Genomic DNA, 14922 nt, shown 5'->3' with positions numbered 1-14922 from the left:
ACTGTCACTTGGTTTTGGCAGAGACTCAAAGGCAGGCAGAGGAGCACAAAAGCTTTATACTAAAAAAAAGAAAAAGGAAAACAAAAAGGAGGACTTCAGGTGTGCTTCTGATGGAGCTTGCTGGCATGAGGAAGCCAGCGACAGGTTAACTAGAAGCAGGTGTCATATGTGTTTGGTTTGGGAGTATATTTGGCTTTTTTCTGGATGGTCCTGAGTTGCAATCAGGGGCAAAAAACAGGGGGGGAGGAGGGGAAGCTGGCAGTCATTGACCAATTCCTGACTGTTCTGGGTCAATTGCCACAGAAGTTGTGGGTTTTAGTATCATCCATTTGTATATTCCGTCTTTCAAGCCAGACATGGGTTAGGACATGCAGCTCCATAGCTTTTAGGGAAACAGTGCTCCTTCTTAACCTTTTTTGGGTTATAGACTATTTAGAGAATCTGAAAGTTACAGCTCCTCTGCCCAGAAAAACAATTTCAGGAATTGAGACCTACTGAGACCTACTAAGGCCCGTCCATGGACCAAAGATCTCAATTATTTTCATGCATATTTAACAATTTCCTTATTTTGTTACTATAATACAATATTTTGTTCCTGTGAATTTTTTACTATTACATTCTTCCTTATACTGTAGGAGTCACTGTTAACAAGTATATATGCAAATGTGTTTAAACACATAAATATGTTACCATTATTATGCAGTATCATGGGAGGTGATATGCTAGATGAGTCAACATTCTGTAATACTGAGGAATAAGCTCATTCAATAGCAAAAAAGATTGAACTTTTTATCATTTCAAAAGTTTTTTTTACAAAGCTTTCTAAAACACATCTTATTTCCCTAATAGGGTAAAAATCGTTGGAGGATAATAATGGCTTACAATGTTTTTCATGATGAACATGAAGAGCTTCTCAAGGGGAAAGACTTCTTCCTTATTTAATTTATTTTTTATTTTTAAAGACTTTATTTATTTGAGATAGAGAGAGTGTGTGCATGAGCAGGGGTGGGGAGGGGCAGGGGGAGAAGCAGGCTCCCCACTGAGCAGGGATCCTGATGCAGGGCTCCATTGCAGTACTCTGGGATCATGACCAGACCCGAAGGTAGATGCTCAACTGACTGAGCCACCCAGGTGCTTTCCGCCCCCACTCCCCGCCTGCTTTTTTTTAAAGGCATGGAGCCCAACACAGGGCTTGAACTCGCGACCCTGAGATCATGACCTGAACTGAGATTGAGAGTTGGGTATTTAACTGACTGAGCCACCCAGGTGGCCTAGTCCTGGTTTCCTCTATAGAGAAAAGTGTGGCATCTTTTTTTTTTTTTTTTTCCTGTTTCTGGAGGCATGTTTTGTTTCTGATTCAAATATATTTTGAATAGTTGATAAATGGTATTCTGATCTGGCTAAAAATTACTATATGTATCTAATAGCAATTTTTTTTGGTTGTGTATTGGGACACTAGAATAATTGTAGAGACCCTGGGGTTAGTGTAAATTGGGAGTTAATTTGAGACCTGAAAAATTTATACAAGCTCATCATCTCATGGTAGATTCCAGAAAGCATTGTTGAGTGCCTACCAAATGTCAGGCACTAGGAAAACGAAGGATGAAACGCTGCCCTGTGCTCTCAAGGAGCTCATAGTCAAGGGGAGGAAATACAGCTATAATACACTTTCTTAGGAAAGAAGAGCTCCCAAAAATGGATGGAGAAGATACTTTTTTGGTTTTCTGGACATGGAGGCCGTCACCAGGCGAGAAGTGGGAGAAGTACACAGGTCACTGAAAGTATAGAAGTAACCAAACCTGAAGGATGTGACATGTCCAAGTATGTGTAAAGTACAAGAGTACTGGGGTGGGGGGGGAGCAGTAGGAGACTGAGGCTTGGGAGGTAGGAAGAGGTTAAACCCTAAGTTAACATTGCATCCTGAATCAAATCACAATAATGATGATATTTAACATTTATGGAGTGGGCACAAATGTGCATCAGAGCCTTTTCTGCTTGAGGAGTGGATTTTATCTTCTAGGGGATAGGGAGCGAATGAAGGGTTTTGGGCAGAATTATGACCTGCTGAGACATGTAGTTTATCTACATAGTGGATGAGTAGAGTTGCAGAGAAGAGATAGGAGGCAGCATGAACACAGTTAGGAAGCTATGTAATAGGTAGACCTAGAGGTGGATGAAAAAGTAGGGCGTCGCTGTGTCTGCTGCCTCTCCATATGCTTTCTTACTTCCCACAGGCCTCTGTGCAAACACCACTCCACAAAGCCTCTCCTGACCATCCTGTTTAAAATGTCAACCCCAAGGATGCCTGGGTGGCTCAGTGGTTGAGCATCTGCCTTTGGCTCAGGGTGTGATCCTGGGTCTAGGGATTGAGTCCCGTATTGAGCTCCCATAGAGGAGCCTGCTTCTCCTTCTGTGTCTCTGCCTCTCTCACTGTCTCTCATGAATAAATAAATAAAATCTTTAAAAAAAAAACCACACCAACCTCAGCTTCACTCCATACTCCTCTTACCTGCTTTATTTTGTTTCTCGTAGCACTTACTGTGTTACATATTCCTCCTTCATTTATTCATTCATTATTCATTCATTCAATTGTAGTAGAATTTAAGCTCTTTAGAGAGCTGGGATTTTTGTCTGATTTGTTCAGTGCAGTTTGCCAGTACTGAGATTAGGACCTGGCTTATCGTAGATATTCAGTAAATGTTGCTGAAGGAAAGAGTGAATGTGACAAGGGAAGAGGGGATGAGTTTGAGAGAGATTTCAAAGATTAAAATCCTGTCTCAGGAGAAGGATAAACACAGCAATCTTCAGTTAGTTAGCTAAGCAGTTTTTACTCTTGTAAGCAGTGAAGTATTTAGTTGGGGAATGCTTGTAAATTGAGTTTCTACTTAAGGAAGCTAAGGAGATCTTTGCTAAGCAATGGATTTGGAGAGTAATTATAGTAATGAGCTAGAAATTACAGTTTTTCTCAACCTGCTTGCTGACATAAACCAAGTTAAGATTGCTTCATGAGTCAAAATTGAGCATGCAGGAATATATGGATACCAGGCATGATACATGTGTTCTTTTTTCCCTTGAAGCCCACAGCCTTTCCACTTCAAGTCTGAATTCTAGGCCTGTTCCTGCTCATAGTGAGATAAGCTTTAGTTTTAAATATTTTTTTAACTCTGATTTTCTTTATTTTTTTAAAATTTCACTCTATTTGAGAGAGGGAGAGTACAAAGGGAGAGGGAGGGGAAGAAGCAGACTCCCTGGTGAGCAGAGAGCCCGATGTGGGGCTGGATCCTAAGACCCTGAGATCATGACCTGAGTGGAAGGTAGATGCTTAACCAGCTGAGCCACTGAAGATTGTAAGCCATTTAATTCTTTTTTATAGCTACTAAACCTAATGACATGTGACATTTGAGTTTGGGATTCCTTGATAGCCAGGATTGTGTGTGGAGATATCAAAATCTTATTTAGTTGGGTGGGGAGAATCTGATAGAATTGTGAAGGCCCTCTGCTTTAGGTTCTTGGGATTGGATTTAGAAACATTCTCTTTATTTTTGTGAATTTGCAAGCCTTCATTTTCTTTGAGTACAAATAAAACCCTGTTCGACTTTCTTTCTGAATAGTAGGAATTTAAAACTGCTGCTACCTGGCAGATAGATACATGTGGAAGATGGCAGTAGTTGAGATGTAGCCACTGTTTATGTGTGGGAGTTCGGGCCTCGTGTTTCCAGATCCTCCGAATTTTAAGAGAATTCTTAATGTGGAATCTTAGCTATGGGCTGTATTTTGGCCTATGGAACCTTCAGTGTGTACTTCTGGTTTAGAGACTGAAGTCTGGATCTGCATAGAGAGAGTAAGGGGACAGGAGAGTTAATTTCATATTCAGCTAAAACTTTTTCCTGCTAAATCCAGTCCAATCAAGGAGAAATCCAACACAGTAAAACTGGAGAAATATGGGTTCATAAAATTAGAAATCAAAGATAATCACAAAAACTGAGAGAAGTAATTCTAAGAATTTTCCTTGCTTGGAGTCTAAGGTTAGTCTTTCAGTAATCTCTCCTAATCTATTGTGTACCTTGAAGTTATTTTAACATGTAATTATTAAAATGAATATGTATTATTTTATTAACATAGATATGAAATATATTTCACAACCCCCCATCCCCAGGTACATCTATATTCATTTAATTCTTTGGCCAGATTTAAAGTTTCTTAGAGCTCAAGTGGACAGTAGATTAAAACTTATTGTGTTTGTATGTTTGACAGACAGAAAGAAGTAGGTGATTTGCAAATGACTGAGTTAATAGTGAATATATTTTTTGAATTACACTATCCCAGTATTGGTAATGAAAGTGTGGAATTTATAAACAAGGATTTTCATACTTCTAAAGTTTTGTGATTGTGAAATATGCCAGTTGTGGTTCATTGGCCATATGTTTTGGATGTTCCTCTATTCTCAACCAGTTGTAGTTTGCGTGGGTGGAAGATTCTAATAGAAGGTAATCAAACTGTCTTTTCTCTTGATTTAAAGCAAGGACTGCATATCAGAGATAGTGACCCAAAAGCTCTTCTGTTTTTTAAGGGCCCCTCCCCGCTCAACTTCTGGGATACTCAGCGCTGCCAATTCTGATCTTCTTTTACATTCATTTCTGTCTTCATGTAATGTATTTCATTATAATTATCTCCTCACTTGATTGGAGTCTGTATTCGTTCTTTGCTTTATTGTTTGGGGGACGATTTTACAGAGCAGAGGTGGTGATGGGAATGGTTTTATTCTATCAGGAATAAGTGCGATTGAGAATAACATAAGGGATCTAATATAGATTGGATGCTTAAGAAAGATAGAGGTAGGGAAATAATAATTAAGCTGAGAAATGACGTATGGATAGGAGTTAGCCTCTTAAGATTTCAAGGCAGAAAGAAAATCTAGGAAACTGGGCACCTTGGGCCAATTAGAGGTGGTCAGTGTGGCCAAAAGGCAGACAGTGCCAGATTGCAGATAAAACAGAAGCAGGGGCCAGGCTATAGGAAGAGCTTAAAACAGTACTTGCTGAATAACAAAGAGCCTTGTGTTGGATACTGATATAGGCAGAGAGGTATACTATGTATACCTCTTATAGTCTAACTGAGGAGATGACCCATGTATTAAAAATGTGACCATGTGACCAAATGATAGGTGGTATGTGAGCACTAGAGATAGTTTTGACTCGAAGGAATTAGGGGAGGAAAAAACTCACTTTTTTCTGGGGTTTCTTGTGGAAGGTTTCTTAAAGGGAGCTAGAGTTTGATCTGAGTTTTTCTCATAGGGGGTAAGGCTTGGATAAACAGAGTTGTCAGAGGGAGTGGCATTATGAGTGTAGGTCTGTGGAATACAGAAAGTACATTAGCTTGCTGGAGAGGAGGGATCTTCTTGGGCTGTGATGTGGGAGATGATGCTTGACCAGTAACTTGGTTTACCTCTGATGTACCAGGGGTCCGCAAGTGTCAGTGCTAAAAATAACCAGAAATAGAACTTGCTGAATACTTGGTGTTCGTGTTCTTATTCTAGATGAAAAGAGTTCTACGAGTGGTCTGGTGTATAACTTCTCACTCCTTCTGCAACATCCTCATCAGCTACTTTTCTCTTGTTATATAGTTCCACTCATGGGGAGCTGGCTGTTTAACATAGTGCTAATTATTCTTGTATTAGAGAGATATTCCTCTTCTTTTAGCCTTCTCCAGTGGGTTCTATCAAATTCAGCCTCTCAGTTGACCTAGAATACTTCTCCTCCTGCTCCCAAGTGTGTGAGCCCCCTCCAATCTGAAGATGACATCATGTCTTCCTTGAGTCTTCCCTGCACCAGGCTACATATTTCCAGCTCTTTAATCTACCCTTTCAGTGGTAGTGTTTTCAAACCCTTCTACATCCTCAGTGCTGTTCTGCAAAATATTCTACTTTATCAATAATGCTTTTAAAATTTAATCTTCAAAAATGAACAGAGTACTCCAAGTGTCAAAATAATTAACAGGGCTTTTGGTGGTGTTTGTACTTATTAAAGCTGGTGAGATAAGCAAAGATTGACTCTTGTGAGTCTCTAGTCATTGCTGAAATTTGTAGTCTAGATTAGCTTTATTCCTTTTACAGAAAGCACATCGGGGATGGGTGACCAAGAAAAAATGATCATCAGACAGATTGTTGTTTGGTTGCTGGTACTGCCAGCTAAGTCTGAAACAGAAACAATATCAGTACGTAGTATGGCTGTATCAGAATAAGCTCTTTGTGATGTATACATCCGTTATGGAGTGGGTTGAAGAGAGAGCCTATTAAAACAGAGATTCCAAATATTTCTAATTTGAAGGTTTCAGAAACTTAAAGAAATCTTTAAAATTAAAGGAGGTGTTGATATTTAGATAGGATGTTCAATTTTGGTAGTTGGACAGCAGGAATTGATTTGTAACTTGTTGTTCTACTGATACTGCTTTGTGTTTTACACGTACAGAATACTGTGTGGTTTATTTTGGACCCAATATTGATTTTATTTTTGTATGGTCAAAAGTATCAATACAAATTTCCAGAGATCAGTAACTTATATAAAATCATCATTAGGGGTGCTTGGGTGGCTCAGTGGTTGAATGTCTGCTTTCATCTCAGCTTGTGATCCCAGGGTCCTGGGATTGAGTCCCACATCATGCATGGATGCTTCTCCCTCTGCCTGTGTCTCTGCCTCTCTCTCTCTCTCTGTGTGTCTTTCATGAATAAATAAATAAAATCTTTTTAAAAAAGAAACCTCTTTAAAAAATAATCATTAAATTCCTTCTTCATATTGTGGCATTTAAAAAATCAAAAGTGTAACTGGACTTAATTTTATGGTATAATGTATTATTTAAATGAGAAGTGAGCTGTACTCCTAAGCCAGGTCAGTAAAAAGAAGATGAGTAGCTCCTTCATAGATAACTGTTCTGCTCAAACTATGCAGCTAAATCATTTGTTTCTCAGGTTGACCTCTTCCTAAAAACCACATCTGTCCATGTCGGTCCACCTGCACTGTTAATATTTCCAGTAACTAAACGTTTCCAGTAACTAAACTAAACCATTTGGGAACAGTAATTGTTGTAGGGAAGATTTATCAATGGATGCTCAAATTCGTGAGTGAAAGTATGATAAGAAATGATATTTATATAGTTTCAAGGTCTCCCCCAACAAGAAAAGTGTATGAAGGGAAACTAGTAATATTACAGCAGAGAAACCTAGTAGATGAAGCCATAAGCAAGTGATCACAGAGTTACCATCATCAGTTTTGAGACATGGATGGACACTGTCATGTGCCTTCTGGTATGAGGCATTGAGAAGGGTGCAACATTACCTGTAGTGTTGTGCTTGTCAAAATGCATAACCTGAATTTAGTTACGAGGAAGCATTAGAGAAACCCACATTGAAAGACACTTACTCTTCAAGCATCAAGGTCATGGGAGAGAGATTGTCCCAGATGGGAGGAAACAGACAACTGCATGCAAGGTGTGATCCTGGACCAGAAAAGGGACATCAGTGGAAAACAATGGGCAAAATGTTTATATAAGTTTGGCTCTAGATTATTTAATAAGTTTTGTGTTGATGATAGTTTCCTGGTTTTGATTGTAATGACTGGTTATGTAAGACATCACATTTGGGGAAGCTGGGTGAAGGGTACACAGAAATTCTTTGTACTATTTTTGGAATGTTTTGTGAGCCTGAAGGTATTTAAAATGAAATTAAGCAACAACAACAAAAAGTAATTCAACTCAGCTGAGAGAAACTAAGACTTTCATGGTTTTACTTTGTGATGGCTCTCTTGATTGGTCAGGGGCTGCTCTTTGCTTCCTAAATCTCCACTGTGAGCTGAATAGCTGAGGTTTCTAAATAAGGGATTTGGGGAGAAGTTAGCCATTACCATATATTGGATTGCAACTATACTTTGGAAGGTTTTGTTTAATTAATTAATTTACGTATTTATTTTTGTACGGAGCTGTAATTACATCTTTGGGTTTCCAGTGGCTCTGTAGGTTATTTGAGCTTAACTGCTGTAGTCACTAGAATCCCTAGCTGGAAACTTAGCTCTGTAATTAATTTACTGGTTTGTTTTGTTTTTATTATTAGGTTCTGCATTCAGATTAGTCTCATGGATTCTTCTGTGATGTGTCCTGTATTACTGAATTTTGTATTTGTTGATTGTCTCTTAGGAAGAGCTGATTTTTGTATAAGATATTTTATTTAAGCTGGAAATATCATACTAAATATATTATTTTTTCTTCAGAAAAAGACCAGTCTGGAGTTTTGTAAATATGATGAATATGTAAACTTATACTGGCATAAGCACCAGGTGGTAACCTTTGATTGGTAATAATTAGAATGGAGGAAATTAATACATTGGGAAAGGTTTCTGTTAGCAAGAACAGTTGTTAATGTATGACTCATAGATTAAGTCTAGAAGAAACTTGATGAGGCTGTTTTGATCAGTGTGGATGGAAGAGGGAGGAACATGGACTTGGGAGTCAGAAGACCTAGTTTTCTATCCCATCACTGCTTATTATTGTGTCTTGGACAGGTCATTTAACTTTTCTGAGCCTTGAGTTTCTCCTCTGTAAAACTGGAAGTCAGACTGAAAAAGACAAATACCATATGATTTCACTCATATGTGGAATCTAAAAAAAACAAATTAAATGAATAAATAAACAAAAAGCAGAATCAGAGCTATAAATATAGAAAACAAATTGATGGTTGCCAAAGGGAAGGGGGGTGGTTGGGCAAAACGGGTGAAGGGAGATACAGGCTTCTTGTTACCAAATGAGTAAGTCATGGGGATGAAAGGCACAGCATAGGGGATATAGATAGTGTGGTGACAGATGGTAGGCACACTTGTGCAGAGCACGACTAGTGTATATATACACTTGCGCAGTCACTAGGTGTACACCTGAAATTAACGTAACATTGTGTTACATTAATTAACATTGTGCGTATTCAACAACACAACTGACAAAACTTGGAAAAACAAAAAAGAAAAGCACAAAGATGACAGCATATATCAGTGACCTGGAACAGCATCTTACAGGACCTTTTTGTTGGACAGTTTTTCTGTATCTTTTACTCCAGAGAAATTACTTGCTTTTATATGTCAGCCACATTGGCCATCACCTCAGGATCTATTAGGCAAGTGTCGTTTTTTGGTAGACTTTCTTTGGTGCTTTAGTGTTCTTATCTGAAATCATTCGATGCAAATATGTGCTAAATTTTTTTTAGAAGAAAATGTATTAGGAGACAGAGGGACAGGAAGTTGTATGGACAATTAGAAGGAAGCACTTCTGTGTTCAGTTTACTTTCAAGTTTTAGGTTTGAGTTGGCCTTTTGATCCTCGGGGAGAGAGCAGTGATTCCTAAAGCTTCAGTTATTGTTTTTGTCTCAAGTCCTTTCTTTTATTCTTAAATTTTCTGATTTTGACATTGTACCATGGTTACAAGAGTGAACATAATTGTTTTGAGGAATTAGACACTGAAGTGTTTAGCTCTAAGGGACATGTCTACAGCTTACTCTCAAATGATTAGGAGAAAACTAATATGTATGTGTACATATCTGTATATGGAGGAGGGGAGAATGATATAGTTGCTGTGGTGATGTTAACACTTGGTGAATTTGGGTGAAGGGAGTTCTTTGTGATTTTCTTGAAACTTTTCTCTAAGTTTAAAACTATCTCAAAAGTATACTGGGTTTAGTTATATCTCTGTACCCTGAGGAAGTTTGAGTCACAGTTTTGGGGTGAGGGAGGTTAGAAGCACCTGGATAAGCATAGATCAATAAGTGATAAGTGAGTAATTCAGTAAGTAGTAATTCACTGGCAAAAAATTAGTTGTTTCTTTAACTGTTTTTCCTTAGCCAGAGCAGAATTCGTTTTTTTTTTTTTTAAGATTCTATTCATTTATTCATGAGAGATGAGAGAGAGAGAGAGAGAGAGAGAGAGAGAGAGAGTCAGAGACACAGGCAGAGAGAAAAGCAGGCTCCATGCAGGGAGCCCAACGTGGGACTTGATCCCGGGTCTCCAGGATCAGGTCCTGGGGTGAAGGCAGCGCTAAACCGCTGAGCCACCCAGGCTGCCCAGAATTCATTTTTTTATAGAAGGGCCTATCTAGTGAGCTGCTGCTATATCAAAGGAGAGAAGACTACTTGGAAGTGAAATCAGATGATTTAAAAAGTAAAGACTTTAAATTGTGTATTTATAAGACTGATACAAGAATAAGCAGAATGCAGAAGGCAGAAATATTAGGACTTTAAAAATTATCCAGTGCTTAGATAATATTTCTTCTTCCTGAGAGGTACAAGTTTTCTATAATTAAGGACTTTACCCTACTAGTTAGTAGATATTAATTTTTCCTTTATTTTAAATTACTATTTGATTTCAAAGTTAATAAAAATTTACAAGATATTTATTATCATTTTAGCCTTAAAAATTGTTTTCTAACCAAAATTAACTCTCCCTCTTCTTTCATATCCACAATGACATCTCTTTTGGAAATGCAGAAGCCAGCCAAAGGTAAGAGATTTGGTTTATTATGCAATGCTTCTAAGGGTCTTATGTGCATATTTTTGAAATACTGGTAATTTTCTTCTCAAAAATATTTTCTCTCTGTCACTTTTGTAAAAGTAATGCAAAGTGTCAGCTTGTTCATAAATCAGAAATCACTTATTGGCATAGGAGGGACTGGAGGTTTATGGAAAAGCTGTATTTGTACTTTGACCAATTCTGGCTAGTTTCTTGGCAACTACAACACAGATTCCTTTTGTGCTCTGCTGTTCACCATGGATTGGCTTGAAACTGGTCGTTCCAGACTGTGGTCAGAACCGTGCTAGGCAGATTCATCCATGTTGTTCCCCAGGCAGCTGGGGACACATTCTTAGGCCAACAGAAAGCTGCCCTGGCCCACAGTTTCGTCAGACAAATGTGCTTTCATCTTAGATTTAAGCTCAGATTCTAAAGAAACTTCAGTGGAATCCATCAGTTCTTGTATCTCTTAAGGAATTTAGAGGTGTGCCAGAATGGGCACAAGGTCTGTATTTTTGAATTGACCATTTGCTGCCATTACTTGGAACTTGTCAGGAAATTCAGATTTTTATCTACATTCTTAGAATTTTGCTTTTGAGTCTATGGTTGAATTATAATTCCATTCTCTATTGCTAAAATATGTATAGACACAGCTCTTTGGGACTGAATAATTTTTTAAATAAATATGGCACTGGATTTCTTTATATATGTCAAATTAACTTTATTAGTTTTATCTCTTCCGTGAAAAGGTATTGGATTATTTCAGTTTTCTGATTTTTTTGTTGGAGCCAGAGACCAGAGATTGCAGTAAAGATGTGAGGAAATATTACATGACCATTTAAAAACTATTCATGTTTTATTTAATTCAGTTGTGTTTTGATATTTAGAGAAAATGTTGACTTGACATAAAAATTATGGAAGGACCAACACCAGATTACTAGCATAGTAGTTATTTCTAGGAAGAGGTATGCTTGGTGAATGGGAGATCTTTATTTTTTCCTTTTGTTTCTGTGTTGTTTGACTTTGTGCAATGAATATCTATTTCTTTACTGTTACTTGAAAAAAAATTTTTAATTTTAAAGGGATAATATTTAGAAAGAAAAGGGCTTATCTGCTTTAGGAAATCCTTGGCTGATGATTCCTAGAACAGTTTAAAGGTTCCTATAATTGCAAAATTACTAAAACTTAAAGAGGATCATTCAGCATTGTGAGAACTGAGTGTTCATTAGTTCCTAACTTTGTACCAGGTTGTGGTGCTTTCATATAATTTGGGGGAATGGAGCCAATCCAGCCTAGTGATGGAGAGCCTGGTGATAAACAGATCCCTGGTGGAAAGGCTGGTTTCTAATCCCAGCTTCCCCACCTGCCAGCCATCAGGGTCTCCACTTGTTGGTACCTCAGTGTTCTATGAACAGGGCCTAGCACCTGTACCGGCTATTCTGATGGTTATTTTAATGGTAGCTTCTCTACTGGAATTGAGAATTAGAAATGCAGTTGTTAAGGAAATTCCTAAATTTAAAAAAAGAAAAGAAAAACCCCATAATAATTGAGAGAGGAGTGCCACTTAGAGCCCACTCTCTGATAACTACACACCATGTGGTGATGGCACCTTTGAAGTGAGAGCTAAGCTTACAGAAAAAAAGAAGTAATATAGTGTCTACTTAACCTTGTTAAAAACAGAATTAAATAAAAGTTTAAGATATGAGAATTGAAAGCTAGAACAGGGGGCCACCTGGGTGTCTCAGTTGGTTAAGCATCTGCCTTTGGTTCAAGTCATAACCCTAGGGCCCTGGGATCGAGTCCTGAGTTGGGCTCCCTGCTCAGCAGGCGATATTATTTCTCCCTCTGCCCCTGCTCATGTGCTGTCTCTTACTCTGTCCCTCAAATAAATGAAAAAAATCTTAAAAAAAAAAAAAAAACGGAACAGAAGAAACTTAATTTGAGCTTTACATTTTATTTATCCTAACCATGGAGTAATGATTCTCACTATGGCTGACAAATTTTAGCTTGAAAAGCAGCCCCTACCGGGAATTGTGATCCACAGTCCTTTGGGACCACCTTCCATCTTCCTTTTTCTTTTCGTCCTAACCCTGTTGGAGTATTGCTAACACAGTGAGCCACCACTCTTTTTTTTTTTTTAATAAATTAATTTTATTGGTGTTCAATTTACCAACATACAGAATAACACCCAGTGCTCATCCCGTCAAGTGTACCCCTCAGTGCCCGTCACCCATTCACCCCCACCCCCCGCCCTCCTCCCCCTCCACCACCCCTAGTTCATTTCCCAGAGTTAGAAGTCTTTATGTTCTGTCTCCCTTTCTGATATTTCTCACACATTTCTTCTCCCTTCCCTTATATTCCCTTTCACTATTATTCATATTCCCCAAATGAATGAGAACATACACTGTTTGTCCTTCTCTGGTTACTGTGACCAAGTTCAAAAAGGGTGTTGCCTGAGTCCTCCTCTGGGATTTTGATGGAATCTTGTCTCACATTTAGATCTTTCATCTATTTTGAGTTTATCTTTGTGTATGGTGCAAGAGAGTGGTCCAGTTTCATTCTTCTGCATGTGGATGTCCAATTTTCCCAGCACCATTTATTGAAGAGACTGTCTTTCTTCCAGTGGATCGTCTTTCCTCCTTTATCGTATATTAGTTGACCATAAAGTTCAGGGTCCACTTCTGGGTTCTCTGTTCTGTTCCATTGATCTATATGTCTGTTTTTGTGCCAGTACCACACTGTCTTGATGAACACAGCTTTGTAGTACAACCTGAAATCTGGCATTGTGATGCCCCCAGATACGGTTTTCTTTTTTAAAATTCCCCTGGCTGTTCGGGGTCTTTTCTGATTCCACACAAATCTTAAAATAATTTGTTCTAAGTCTCTGAAGAAAGTCCATGGTATTTTGATAGGGATTGCATTATACGTGTAAATTGCCCTGGGTAACATTGACATTTTCACAATATTAATTCTGCCAATCCATGAGCATGGAATATTTTTCCATCTCTTTGTGTCTTCCTCAATTTCTTTCAGAAGTGTTCTATAGTTTTTAGGGTATATTTTGAGAACCATTTGAATGGTAAATGGTTCTCCAACCTTTTATTTTCAGGTTGTAGGTGTCCTTCTGTCTAAAATGAGTCTCTTGTAGACAGCAAATAGATGGGTCCTGCTTTTTTATCCAGTCTGAAACCCTGCGCCTTTTGATGGGGTCATTAAGCCCGTTCACGTTCAGAGTTACTATTGACAGATATGAGTTTAGTGTCATCATGATATCTATTTAGTCCTTGTTTTTGTGGATTGTTCCACTGAACTTCTTCTTAAAGGGGAGTTTTAAGAGTCCCCCTTAAAATTTCTTGCAGAGCTGGTTTGGAGGTCACATATTCTTTCAGTTCCTGCCTGTCTTGAAAGCTCTTTATCTCTCCTTCCATTTTGAATGAGAGCCTTGCTGGATAAAGTATTCTTGGTTGCATGTTCTTCTCATTTAGGACCCTGAATATATCCTGCCAGCCCTTTCTGGCCTGCCAGGTCTCTGTGGAGAGGTCTGCTGTTACCCTAATATTCCTCCCCATGAAAGTCAGGGACTTCTTGTCTCTTGCTGCTTTAAGGATCTTCTCTTTATCTTTGGAATTTGCAAACTTCACTATTAAATGTCGAGGTGTTGAACGGTTTTTATTGATTTTAGGGGGGATCTCTCTATCTCCTGGATCTGAATGCCTGTTTCCCTTCCCAGATTGGGAAAGTTTTCAGCTAGGATTTGTTCAAATACATATTCTGGCCCTCTGTCCCTTTCGGCGCCCTCGGGAACCCCAATTAAACGTAGGTTTTTCTTCCTTAGACTGTCATTTATTTCCCTTAATCTGTCTTCATGGTTCTTTAATTGTTTATCTCTTTTTTCCTCAGTTTCCCTCTTTGCCATTAACTTGTCTTCTATGTCACTCACTCGTTCTTCCACCTCGTTAACCCTCGTCGTTAGGACTTCTAGTTTGGATTGCATCTCATTCAATTGATTTTTAATTTCTGCCTGATTGGATCTAAATTCTGCAGTCATGAAGTCTCGTGAGTCCTTAATGCTTTTTTCTAGAGCCACCAGTAGCTGTAGAATAGTGCTTCTGAATTGGCTTTCTGACATTGAAGTGTAATCCAGATTTTGTAACTCTGTGGGAGAGAGGGCTGTTTCTGATTCTTTCTTTTGAGGTGAGGTTTTCCTTCTAGTCATTTTGCTCAGTGCAGAGTGGCCAGAAACAAGTTGTATTGGAACACGGGGGAGTATCACTGGTCCGTCTAGCTGGTCTTCTGGGGGAGGGGCCTGCTGTGCTGATTTTCAGGTGTTAGCACTTGGGGGAGCTGCTCTGCCCCTGCCTGCAGGGCTCAGCGGGGGTTGTTTACC

General features: G+C 38.7%; 1 protein-coding gene across 1 annotated transcript in view; it reads left to right on the top strand.

Annotated features, from left to right (window-relative positions):
- The window catches only part of KIF13B (kinesin family member 13B), a 198512-nt gene that overhangs the window by 52855 nt on the left and 130735 nt on the right, over positions 1-14922 (top strand). The window contains exon 3 of the mRNA XM_055346192.1: positions 10514-10526. Within this exon, the coding sequence (XP_055202167.1) occupies positions 10514-10526 (13 nt within the window). The remainder of the gene's footprint in view (positions 1-10513; positions 10527-14922) is intronic.

This window comes from Nyctereutes procyonoides, unplaced genomic scaffold (assembly GCF_905146905.1).
Source record: "Nyctereutes procyonoides isolate TBG_1078 unplaced genomic scaffold, NYPRO_anot_genome, whole genome shotgun sequence".
In the NCBI taxonomy this organism is placed as follows: Eukaryota; Metazoa; Chordata; class Mammalia; order Carnivora; family Canidae; genus Nyctereutes; species Nyctereutes procyonoides.
This window is presented reverse-complemented; position numbering and strand designations above follow the sequence as displayed.